Source organism: Olea europaea, chromosome 3, assembly GCF_002742605.1.
Source record: "Olea europaea var. sylvestris chromosome 3, O_europaea_v1, whole genome shotgun sequence".
NCBI lineage: Eukaryota > Viridiplantae > Streptophyta > Magnoliopsida > Lamiales > Oleaceae > Olea > Olea europaea.
The window spans coordinates 9,260,931-9,274,426 of NC_036239.1; the positions used below are offsets into that span (position 1 = coordinate 9,260,931).

Consider the following 13,496-nt stretch of genomic DNA (forward strand, 5'->3'; position numbering starts at 1 on the left):
TGCTATTTTAGATGAAGAAACTGTGTTCACTAATGATGGAGAGGTTCAGCGCTTCCTTGTTCGTTGGGTTGGTTGACCAGATTCTGATTGTGCATGGATCTCCAGGGAGACACTACAGCATTTGGATCCAGATTTGCTAGAGCTTTATCGGAGTCAGCAGGATCTTCCTTGGCCCAGATCGCCTCCCGTCCACCCGAGGGGAGTTGGTGAGGACACCAGATTCAGACCGCCACTGACGCATTTCTACAGACGCAAGAAGAAGCTTGCCCAGCCACTCAGCTTATGGTTGGGAGATTGACAGATGCCTACGGTGATATATCCACTCGACAGGGTCGAGTTTTCTCCCACCCCGGGAGAGTTGATGAGGACATCCTTATAGTTGGACTTTTATTATTGTTTCAGTATTTTAGTTGGACTTTTATTATTGTTTCAGTTGGACTTTTATTTAAGTTTACGTATTTTAATTAGGACTTAAATAATGGGCTTGGCCCTATATTTCTAGGTTTTCATTATTTAAACCTATCATTGGTTTGTAATTTGGGAATTGATGAATTTGATGAATTAAAGAATTGATTTTGCAGCCGTTTTCCTTCTTCTTCTCTTCCCTCCCCCATCCCTTCTTGTTATTCACAGATTTATTAATCTCCCTACATCAAAGACAAAGCTACAAAAATGAAAATGAAGCAATCTGTCTGCAAATCTAACTATTGCAATTTCTTCGTGAATGATACTAAAATACTTCTTGTGAGGAAGGGTATGAACTAGTTAGCATAGTGAAAAAAACAAATTACTCTTCATATAGAGCAACTGGATTGCCCAAGAAAAGTAAATTAAAAGAATGCTACAACTGCATTGAGTGGAAACAATAACTAATGCTTCTCCATCCCTTCTTCCCGAGTCTAAAAATGGAAGGATGTGAAAAAACAATCAATCGTTCAAGTGGAACCTAAAAGGCTTTGGCATGCAGAATATTCCAGCGTAACTTCACTATCACTAGCCTTCATGGTAAATTGACAAGTTATCAAATGCACAGTGTCCTTGTGGCCAACTTGGTAATATAAGGAAGATTCATTAAAGGCTTCTCAACATTTCCGAATAGTACAAAAGAAATAGTGGAAAAAGATAAATTTTGGATGATAATGAGTTTACATAAATGAATTAAAATTTGGTGCGATAACGTGTCCCTCATCTGCAACATTATCAATTAGTACCAACTTATTTCTCAAATTTCAATTGACACTATCCCAAATAAATCATGTCCGTTCATAAGTGTAACTATCCACATCTTCTGAAGCTTAAGTTTTATCGTGCGGTACTAAAAATAACAATAAAAATAAGTTTTTTTTTTTTTTTTTTTTTTTTTTTTTTTGGAACCCTTTTTCAATTTTAAATAACAGCAACGATCTCGTCACAGGTTTTTATCACATAAGTACACAGGATTAGCATATGGAACACGCCAACCAAAACTATAAAGTCGTAAATACATAAACCACGATCATATCATTTTCCATAATCACGAGCACGAAGAAAAACATTCAAATCAAACTCAGTTCTAATCAAAGCAATCGTGCACATGATCAATTACCCAATTTATGGTTATTTATGAATGCAGCCCAACCCATCACAACAAAATATATTACTAAATTGGGTGCAAATAACTTAGTGCAGCATAAACATCGTAGAAGTATTTCAAAAAAAGCAAAGTGGCGTACCAAACTGAAATTTCTGCAACCGCGATGCCATTGGAAAAATTTGGAGATGCAGGACCGCATGAAGAAAGAAAATTAAGCCCGCAAATATTTCTGCCTATTCTGTTCCTTCTCTATGAAGTTTGGGATCTCAATGAGTGAAAAATGTGGCGAATAAGCGATGGCTGAGATTGGGTATAAGAGAGGGAGATAAAGATGAGTTTGATTTGGATTATTGGAATCTCTCTTGTATGCAAATGGCAAAAGGAAACGGATGGCAGTGAAAGAAAAATTGTATGCAAAACTACAAAGAAAGATAAGGATGGCGGCTCAATTTGCATCGCCGCCAAAGAACTAGTTCGTGCCTTCCGACAAAGGTCAAATCAGTGTCTTTCACATTTTTATATTTGCGTGGCTCATGTTTGTAAACCCATCATTTAAAAAAAAAAAAAAATGTATTTTTTCCATCGAGTTCTTACTTTTTGAAGTATTTAGGATATGTTCAATAATGAGTATGAGAATTAATTTTTTAATCGTTAGAGAGAAAAGTTGATCCTATATGAGAGTGAAAAAATCAAAAAACGACGATTGAAATAGTGAAAAATGATCAAAATATTTATTTTTTAGGATGAAAAAATTGCTACCAAACATGGGTTGATTGACAACCTTTCCAATAAAAATATTTTTTAAAAGTTAGTCACATAATCATATTTTTCTCAAAAATAAAGAAAATATTTTCTTTAAGATAGATAAGTTTTTATTTTTTAGGCAATTCATACTTCTTAAAAATTCAGGTTTATGAAAATGAACAATATTTTTAAAATTGAAAATTAAATCAATTAAATATATTTAATTGATAATTTTCATGCAACTGACTAGAACTTATTTGCTTTTTATTCAAATTTCATATTTGCAACCAAAGACACCCTTGCAGCTTCTTCAAGACACGAGCATTTTATACATTTTATGTATTATAGAGAACATATTTAAATTTAGAAAGTCAAAATTTTTATGCTCTCTATTCTGGCTCTTTATTTTTTCTTTTCTAATGAAACATTTATTGATTTCTCATTATATTTTAATTTAACATAATTTTTTATATATTAATCGCCAATCAATTTAAATAAATTGAATAATTTAAAAAATATAGTAATAAAATTTGTGGCTTATTAAATGTAATCATTATATATTAAAGCCATGTTTGGGTCATATTTTTTTAGAAAAATACATTTTTAAACAGTAATTTGACATCATTTCAATCACACATTTTTCAATAAAATAATATTACATGCAAATTCAAAATTTTTATTTATTTTTAACCACACATTTTCAATCAGTACATTATTCAAAAATGCATTTTTAGGAATATAACGTGGCTCAAACAAGGGCTAAGAATAAAAAGTAGGTTTGATTCTCTAAATTTAAAGAGTCAAAACACATTCTCTATTTTAAAAAGTTATAAATATAAGGTTTCTTTAAACGTATTTTAAAGCATTAACTTCTCAAAATACAAAGCATCCTTTATTTAGAGAGACTCTTGAGAATACTCTTATATTCATATATTTTAAAATATTCAAAAGTATATTTCTTTATTCATCATACATTTTTATCAATTTATAATTTAAATAGTTATAAACACTTCTCAAATTTACTTTTTGGACAAAAATCTTGAGGTACCTTCCAAGTTCACACTTTATGCAACCTTAAATTTTAGTCATACTTTGTTAGTCTTTTCAACTTTATATTTGAGTTCCAGTAGTTCCTGTGTCTGTTGTCATTAATTGTTCCAAGAAATGGAAGAGAGGAGCGAGAGATGGAATTATTTACGGGGCGAGGGGCGGATATGGGCCTCGGCCCAGAAAGGAATTATGTTTGTAAATTTTTTGATAAAAAGAACGGAAAATTTCATAAATGAGGGATTAATTATACTACATTTCAAAAATAAGAAAACAACTTTTAAATTTCAAAAACCAGATTTTTATTAAAAAATAATTTATAATTTAATTAATTAATTATTTATTTTAGTAATTAAATATATTTAGGTCACAGATTTATATAATTTGATCACAAATTAACGATTTAATTTGTTACTTATTATTTTTTGATCACAAATCCGAATTTTTATGTTACAAATTATTTTACGGTCACAATTCAAAAATTTTATAGGTCACAGTTTGTTCATCAGTCAAAAATCGAAAATTTTCTAAGTTACGATTTATTTATTGGTCACAAATTATAAATATTACAAGTCACAGCTTATTATACAATTACAAATTATCAAATTATCGGTCACAGATTAACAATTTTTTAGGTTATACATTATTTTTCGGTCAAAATTCATCTTTTTCATTGGTCACATATTATTTATTGATCACAGATTAACCAATTTAATGGTCACAGTCAACCAAATAATTTGTGACCACCACCAACACTTACGATTCACAATTTTTAGGTCACGTATCCAATTGTGAGTTACAATTGTGAGTCACTGACAAAATTTTCAGGTCACGTATCCAATTGAGAGTGACGATCATAGTCACAATTTTCATCGCCACCACGGTGACGGCCACACACCACCACCACAGTTGGAAGTCACAGTCACGGTCCACAACCGCCCCAAATTATCGCCGTCGCGCACCACGGTCACAAGCATCCAATCCCATCTCATCCTATCCACGACCACCGCCTCGACCATCTCTATCACCATTACTGCTACCACCACAACAGAGCCTTCGCCAACAGAGCCACCACCACCTCAAGACAACCTATCAACACCACAACACACCAACAGACCCACCACCACAATAGAGCACCTTCGCCACATCAACCACCACCACCTTACCACAAAACCGATCAAGCCCAACAGATCAACAAATTAACCACCACAACAGAGCAACCACCACTGAACAAAACCACCAACAATACAACAGAGCCTTCACTGCCACCACCAGATCTAAGCTGTAGCCACCACCACCAAATCTAAGACGTCGCAAAAAACTATCATAGCCACCACTACCACCACCCGTTTTGATGAATCTGATAGCTCAGATTCGCCACCACCACGCAAACACCACACCACACCACATCCACCACCAAACACCATCCACAAAAAAATCGCAAAATCACTAGGGGATGAGCACAGCGCCGCCAGCAATTGCTGTAGCAACGCCGAATACGACAGCACTGTTGTCGCCCAGGTGTGGACGTTGCTTCTATGACTTCTCATGGTACTGCTGCTGTGGCTTCCGATGGTGGGTTTCTCACATTGCTTCTCACGACGGCGGTAGACAGAGAGAATGGATATTTGAATAGGGGGAAATGAAATATGATTTAGGGTAGGGTTTGGGTTGGAATGGGGTTGTGGTGGAGACGTGGAGTTGTAATACAATTTACTTTTTTTATAAAATTATTATTATTATTATTTAAAAATTATATTATCATTTGATTTTTGTATAAATAAACTTAGCGTATGATTTAAGAAATGAGATCTTTAAAGGAAGGGTATAATTTCCACTAAAAAGAATTACAGTTCGGCCCAAATTTAAAATTAACCCACTGGCTACCCTATTCAATATTTACTCGAGGAAATTGCACCACAACAGGTGTTTAAAGATGACAATTCTAAAATCAAGTATTAAGTTTATTTGAGTGTAAATAAGGTAATAATGAAACCCAGAATTGTAGTCTCTCTCCTCTTGATCTTTCACTCACACACACACACACACTCTCTCTCTCTCTCTCTCATCTCTCACTCTCCTATTCTTGTGACTCATCATCGGAGCTCTGATGCAAGGCCATGGACAACGACATTCAAATCTAGGTGGTTGTTTACAAGTTAGGTTTAGGGTTATTCGGATCAGCATTCAGATCACTCTCGTCGCTTATAGAGGCCCACATTGAATCGAGACGATTGCTTACAGATATGGGGTTATTCTGGTTTTCTATTTTTTTTAATTATTGTTGGTGTTATTGAAATGATGGCGGTAGAGGTGGTTTGTGGGTGATGATGGCGACGGTCTTTCAGGTGTTAATAGAAGTAGTAGTTCTATTGGTAGTATTGCAGGCGGCAATGGTTTTTTTGTTGCAAGCGATGGTCTTTGTTGTGGTGGATATGAGATGAGGTGCTCGAAGTGGTGGTAATGACAAAGGTGTGTAGGTCACAATCGATTAAGTTTTGGTGACCAAATCTCTTGAATATGTGGCCTATCAAATTACATGGGTCATATGTTAAAATGCATAGGTTACGAATCACGGATGCAAGAAATTTGGTCACGGGCCATTTATCATAACATAGATCGAAGATATTAGTTCACCTGCCATTGGATCAAGTCAAAGCACATATAACAAGGTACATGTTAAAGTGTACACTTCAAGGGTAACGAATTCAAGAGATTTGTTCACAAGCGGTTAAATCAGGTCGTAGGTCACACATCAAATGCATAAGTCACAAATGCAAGAAATTTGGTCATAGACCATTGGCTCAAGTCACAAATCACATATCCAAGAGATTTGGTCACAGGTTATTCGATCAAGTTACAGGTCACATGTCAAAATGCCCACGTCACATGTCATAATTTCAAGAAATCTAGTCACATGCCATTGATTTTTCCAACCTTAGTTATCCAAACTGATCACAAATTCAAATAAACAAAATTTGGCGATGACAATTCAAATTATTTGCTCCGTTAAGTGCTCTATAAATTACATCCGGAGCAGCGATTAGTTCGTCGCTGAAGAAGTCGTCGACGAGGTGGAGATCGAAGAGATGTAGGCTACGGGTGGACACCAGTAAGTGGGATGGGGGCAGTTAGGGTGGGTATGCGTTGATTAATTTAATTTGATAATATTATTATTTGAAACTAAAAAAAATAAAAATAAAAACCTGATTTTTGTATTTTGAAACTTAATCTCAGAGATTTGATTTGATTCATACTTAATAGGTGAGATATGATTTTTTCCCCATTTACCCACTTTAGCCCAACTTAAATGGATCAAGTTTAAATCAAATATTTGTAATTAGCCATATACCAATTTATCTCCTTTGAACCTGTTGCATTCTAAACCCACCCAATTCAAAACCCTTATATACGCCTACATGTTCCATTATTTTTCGGAGAGGTCCATGCTAAGGAACCCGTGCTTGGGAAATTAAGCTCTAATCAAGTTGTTCTCTATCAGTATGAAGCTTGTTGGTGCGTGCTGTTGTAGGCACTTCAAATTAAAACCTATACTTTTTTAAATTAATGTAGTGGTGGAAGTAAGGGTCGATCCCATGAAGAGTGATTAATTTATTTTTTGATGCAATATTAACTAAAATGGGGGGTTTTCTTGAAATAATACAAATCAACAAATTAAATATAAGCAATAAAACAAACATTGATTTAAGTCAACATCCACCGTTGGAAATTAATAACCCGTCATTGATCCACAAATAATCGTCAATTCATAATTGTAGCATTCATTGTGAAAAATAAATTTCCCTATTTCTCCTTAGTTTTAATTAATTAGAAACAAACGATCTAATTAATCCTCATTATCAAACAATCCTATCTAATTAATCCTCATTATCAAACAATCCTAGACAGGCGTGAGAATCTAATTTAATAATGGCTTAGCGAATTAAAGAAATCAATGAACTAGATAACACAAGTCAAGCGTTTGCATTTAACCTAGATAAATCTTCTCCCTAAGATTTAATAATTTCCAACCAGCAAATTATCAATCTTAGTTGTTTCATCAGTTAAACCAATCAACAATTACAGTTTTGAAATTCAACTTAGCTATAGATTATTGAGATTAATAACCTAGCGTGCACTCTAGAAATTAAACACAACAATCATAAAAATAATTGCAGAAGAAGATATAATACTAAGCATATGAATTAATCAATAAAAATCAGGTGGATCTCAAAGATTAATTGTTCAAAGGCTTCCGTCTCCTTCGATCAAGCAAAAGAAATTAGTTGCACATCATAGATCTTGAGCACAAAGAGAGAAAAATAGGGTTGGGGGCGTTCTCCCCATTTTGGACGAGATTTGGGGCTTATATATGGTGTACAAGATTTGTTTCCGTAAGTATTTGATTCAAATTAGGAAACTAAAAATCGGAAATGAACTATGCGATCACATAGTTATAAGGGTTGCGATCGCATAGAACAATGATTTGCAGCTCAAAAGTTCTCTGAAGGTCAGAATGCGACCGCATAGAACAACCGTTTTTTCACCGGACAATTTTCAGTATTTTGATCGTAACTTGCTTTCCCAATATCCGATTGAGGTAATTCAAAGTGCGTTGGAAAGCTAACTTAAAGGACTACAAATTTTATTCAAATATTATCTTCCAATTCGATCGTTTACCATGTCAAAAAGGGGTCCCTATATGATGCTGAAAATCGGTGCATAACCTTTTAGATTGGAAATTGACGTGTGATTATACTTTGATTGTATTTCATCCCTTTGACTTCTTTCCTCACCCACTTGACCTCTAACACTCTTGAATCTTCATCCCATTGCTTGTCTCATCTGAGGATTATTTGCAACTTGGTCCATGAGCTTTCATTTTCTCTCTTCTTAGCCTCTCTTCTGGTTTTCTTTCTTCCAACACTTTAAGTCTTCCATCAATTGACCTTCAAATCTTTCACTCCTTCATTTCGCCTTTCAATTCAACTTTTAGATATTTTCATTTTAGTCCATGAACTTTTGATTTCTTTCTTTTAGGTCCTTTTTCGCTCTTTCCTTCTATTTTATGCTATGATCATCCAAATGCAACATAAATCACAATATAAGAGTACTTAGCATATTTAAGTGTTAATTAGTCATAAAAATACAAGAATTAATGGATATAAATCACGACATTTCATGTTTTATCAAATTTCCCCACACTTAGCTTTTACTCGTCCTCGAGTAACATTCAAATTCACTTTCACAAAGATGTTAAGATTGTCATGCTATCAACATAGAATAACCAAACTCGCCAAAACACATAACATATCATGAACGAACATTCTCACACAAATTATAATCAATTAGAAAGTATTCTCATATTAAGATGGAGTAAACCAAACATGTAGACCCTCACGGAATATAAGCACTCCGCTCTCATGTGTTTAATGGGTAAGTGTTTCGCTCAAGTTCATTCCAATAGAGATGTTCTACCATATGCTTGCATATGTTCTCATTGTCCACCAATCAGATCACATGTATAACATAAATCATAAGGTCTTTTCTATGGGTTGTAACGTGATTTGGGGTCCAGATGGGAAGTATTTGGATAAGTGACTCAAAAGCCATTGAATTAGTGGAGTAAAGATGAATTAACTCAACTCAAACGTATACATAAAAAGTGTAAGATCAATCTCTCCACTCACAACTTCTTTGCACCTATTTCACACAACCAAACTTGTAATATATTAGGAGGAATTATGAACATAAAATAATTTTATAACATTGAAAACTATTTCCTCCATGACTTTTTTCTCTTTCATCTTTTCATCATTTTTTTCGATTTTTTTAACTCAAAATATTGCACTAATATTGAAACTTATGAATTGTAATTGAGAACATCTTTCATTTCACCATCATAATCCTACCAAAATTTTAGACACCCCCACACTTATTTCTTTCGCACTCCCATGTATCAAAATGAAAAACAATAACCCATTAGCTCTATGGCTTGGGTAAAGATATTATTTTTTCGAATTTAAAGCTTGTAACGTGGATTTACAAAAGAAAAAGGCTATAAGACTCAAAGAGGCTTAACAAAAGGTAAAATTAATTATATGGTAGGCTATTTGGCTAAGGTAGCGAACTTATGCAATAAAGATGGCATTAATCATGTTCATGCATGCATGTATCAATATGACCTCAAAGAGAATCAAGGCAAGTTCTAGATAAACAAATCAATGGAAGAAAATCACTCATGAAAGAAAATAGTGAGACAAATGAAGGCTCAAAATCTCACCGACTCTTTGTCTACAAAATTTAGTTACCACCATCCTCAAAAAGAATAACCATACTAATTAACTCTAAGTTGGAAGATCACTTATTCATTCATGTTATGAGTCCATCAGAGCCTAATTGAACCTAGCAAGTAGTATATGCAACCAAAAATCATTTAAAATCACAACTTTTTCCTCAATTTTTTTCGAAATTTTTTTTTGTCTTGTCAGAAGTAACGGAAGCATGACCTATATTAAAAATAAAAAAACAACCTAAATTCCCCCTCTCCCCCACGCTTAAAACTTACATTGTCCCCAATGTAAAGTGAAATGTCAAGAAGAAAACAAATTTAACCAAAATATGAATGCAAATCAGAGCCTAAAACCAGCAAAGCGAGCAAGTTTGGAAAGGAGGTTTTGGGTGCTTGGGTGCTGGGTGGTGATGGAATCCTTCTTTTGCTCACCGGGATTCGTTTAAGGCCTTCTCTGATCTATGCTTGGATGTCATCATCTTACCTTGGGTACACGACCATTAGGTTTTAAGAAAAGAATTGACAGATGGGATAGCGTTTTCGAAAACGAAAAGAAAAATAAAAAGTAAAGGAACGAACTCTCCTTGGATTGCCTCCCAAACAGCGCCTTTATTTATTGTCTTTGGCTAGACACATTGCTTCCTTCCTCAATCGGCATCAATTGGGTTCCCAAGGTCCCATGTTCTCACTTCATCCATTTGGAAACCTGCATAGAAAGGCCTCTCGTTAGCAATTGGCAAAACAATATGCGAACTTTTACCTGACTTTGGTGACTTTGGAGAAGCATTTAATGCTGCAATAATTTTCTGCAAGGCAGTATTCGAGGGTAACTCCTGATTCACATCCTCAATATGCTTATCAATGGCAACTTTGACTGCATTGTTTTCATCATGTTCTAAAACTTCCTGTTCTAAATTATCAATCACTTTAATAGAATAAATAGGGTTAGTTTCATCAGGATGTTTCATGGCTCATAAATGTTAAATTCACTGATTTTATCATCAAATTCCATAGTAAGCACGCAACTATAAAAATCAATTTTAGCTTTGAATGTCCTTAAGAATTGTCTTCCTAGTAGAATGGGGATAGTTTGATTACTATATCCCATATCAAGCACATAGAAGTCAGCGGGAAAAACCAAATCATTAATTTTCACGAGAACATCCTCAACTACACCCTTAGAATAGGCATTAGATTTATCAGCTAGTTGAATTACGACACCAATTTCATTCAAAGGTCCAAGTTTTAAGGAAGCGTATACAGAGTATGGCATGACATTAATAGAAGCTCCTGAGTCTAACATGGCCTTTTCAAATCTAGTGGTACCTATCGTGCAAAGGATGTTAAACATGCCTGGATCTTTGCACTTTGTAGGGAGTTTTCTTTGAATGAATGCATAAACATTTTCCCCTACGTTTATCTTTTCAAACCTTTTAAGTTTTTGTTTTCTTTTAAGGGTACACAATTCTTTCAAGAACTTAGCATAATGAGGTACTTGTTTAATAGCATCCAACATTGAAATGTTTACCTCATATTTACACAAAGTATCATAAGCTCATGATCTCGTTCATCTTTCCTATATCCTACTAAAACCTGAGGGAAAGGGGGTACCGGTTTATAATCAGAAAGAGGTGGAAACTTACGTTTAGGTACGTCATTGTCGTTGGGAACACTCTTCTCTTCAAGAACATCTTTCTCATTTTCCTGTTCCAATAATATAGGGGTTGCCCTTGGAATTTCAACTTCCTTACCACTCCTAAACAAGATTACACTTACATTTTTCCTTGGATTGACCATTGTATAAGAGGGTAATTTTCCCGAACCTTGTGCTTCCAGCTTGTTGATTGAGGTTGCCATTTGACCCATTTGATTTTCCAAACTTTTAATACTTGCCATTGTTTCCTGTTGAAATTGCAAAGTGTTAGTGGCAAGAGATTTAACAATATCTTCTAAAGGCATACCCGAACTTGAAGTTTGGTCATGTTGATGTCTAGGAGAATATGGCTACCTGTATTACTGGAAGTTTGGTTGATTCACTTGTTGATTCCCATAGCTAAGATTAGGATGATCCCTCCATCCTGGATTGTAGGTGTTCGAGTAAGGATTATAATTCCTTTGTGGTTGTCCAGGAAAGCTGCATACTGCATTAACTTGTTCATCTTCTTGAAGAGTTGGGCACACGTCAATTGGATGTCCTGCCACCGAACAAATTCCACATGCCTTCGCCGTTTGCATATTACCTGCAGTCATTTGACGAACAAGAGAAGTTAGACTTGCAAGTTGTTGCTCAAGTGATGAAACATTTACCTCATTAACATGTCTAGAAGGAGTGTCGAGTCTAGTGCTAAATTGTTGAGAGTTGGCTATCATGTTTACAATCAAATTCCTTGCGCTCTTGGGAGTTTTATCCTCCAAAGCTCTTTCACTCGCAGCATCAATCATACTCCTATTTGTGGGTAGAAGCACTTCATAAAAATATTGGATAAGTAGTTGTTCATTGATTTGATGACGAGGACAGCTTGTACACAGTCGCTTGAAACGCTCATAGTATTCATGTAAGGATTCATTGCTGTCCTATATTACGCCACAAATTGCTTTTCAGAAGTTTGCTGCCCTTGAAGTTGGAAAATATTTTTCTAAGAACATCCTCTTCATTTTCTCCCATGCTGTGACACTTCCAGATGGTAATAGTAGAGCCAATTCTTAGTTGAATCCTTCAGAGAGAACGGTAAGGCTCTCAGTTTAATTTGCTCTTCAATTACCCCCGTAGGTTTCATGCTTGTACAAATCACGTGGAATTCCTTCAAATGTTTATGGGGATCTTCACCAGCAAGACCATAAAAGGTGGGGAATAGATGTATTAGTTTGGATTTTAATTCAAAAGTAGTATTAGCTATTAGAAAACATTATGCATAAGGGTTGTTAACGCAAATCCGGAGCTGAAAGCTCTTTCAAAGTTTGATTCCTAGCCATGCCAATCCTCAACCTGCACAAAGATCTTTCTATTTATGGATCGTATTGTAAATTACATTGGTTAGAGGATCGAGTTATGGGCATAAACAATCAAGGAAGCAAAAAGAAAAGAAAAAAAAAACTAAACTAAACAAAATAAAAAAAAATTGAAAACAAAAACTAATGAAACAAATAAAAAGTACAAAAATAAACTAAATCACTCCCGGCAGTAGCGCCAAAATTTGGTGCGTGCTGTCGTAGGCACTCCAAATTAAAACCTATACTTCTTAAAATTAATATAGTAGTGGAAGTAAAGGTCGATCCCACGAAGAGTGATTAATTTACTTTTTGATACAATATTAACTAAAATGGGGAGTTTTGATTTTCTTGAAATAATACAAATTACCGAATTAAATATAAGTAAAAAAACAAATATTGATCTAAGTCAACATCCACCGTTGAAAATTAATAACTAGTCATTGATCCGCAAATAATCATCAATTCATAATTGTAGCATTCATTGTGAAAAATAAATTTCCCATTCGAAACAATTCGCCTATTTTTCCTTAGTTTTAATTAATTAGAAACAAGCGATCTAATTAATCCTCATTATCAAACAATCCTAGACAAACGTGAGAATTTAATTTAATAATGGCTTCGTGAATTAGATAAATCAATGAACTAGATAACACAAACCAATCGTTTGCATTTAATCTAGATAAATCTTCTCCCTAAGATTTAATAATTTCCAACCAGCAAATTGTCAATCTTAGTTGCTTCATAAGTTAAACCAATCAACAATTACAATTTTGAAATTCAACTTAGCTATAGATTATTGAGATTAATAACCTAGTGTGCACTCTAGAAATCAAATACAACAATCATAAA

General features: G+C 34.4%; 2 protein-coding genes across 5 annotated transcripts in view; both read right to left on the minus strand.

The window, feature by feature from the left end:
• Positions 1-2,068, minus strand: part of LOC111385348 (GTP 3',8-cyclase, mitochondrial-like) — a 15,652-nt gene extending 13,584 nt beyond the window's left edge. For all 4 annotated transcript variants that reach the window (XR_002701055.1, XR_002701054.1, XM_023009744.1 and 1 more), the window contains exon 1: positions 1,713-2,068. Coding sequence is in view for 2 of the 4 variants with exons in the window: in XM_023009744.1 (XP_022865512.1) it covers positions 1,713-1,772 (60 nt within the window). In the remaining 2 variants the exon portion in view is untranslated. The remainder of the gene's footprint in view (positions 1-1,712) is intronic.
• An 8,552-nt stretch (positions 2,069-10,620) lies between these two features.
• LOC111378138 lies at positions 10,621-11,615 on the minus strand. Its single transcript, XM_023001313.1, has 2 exons — positions 11,185-11,615; positions 10,621-11,086 (listed from the first exon to the last, which is right to left on the minus strand). Exons 1-2 carry the CDS (start codon positions 11,613-11,615, stop codon positions 10,621-10,623), a joined length of 897 nt encoding a protein of 298 aa, XP_022857081.1.
• Between the last annotated feature and the right edge of the window lie 1,881 nt (positions 11,616-13,496).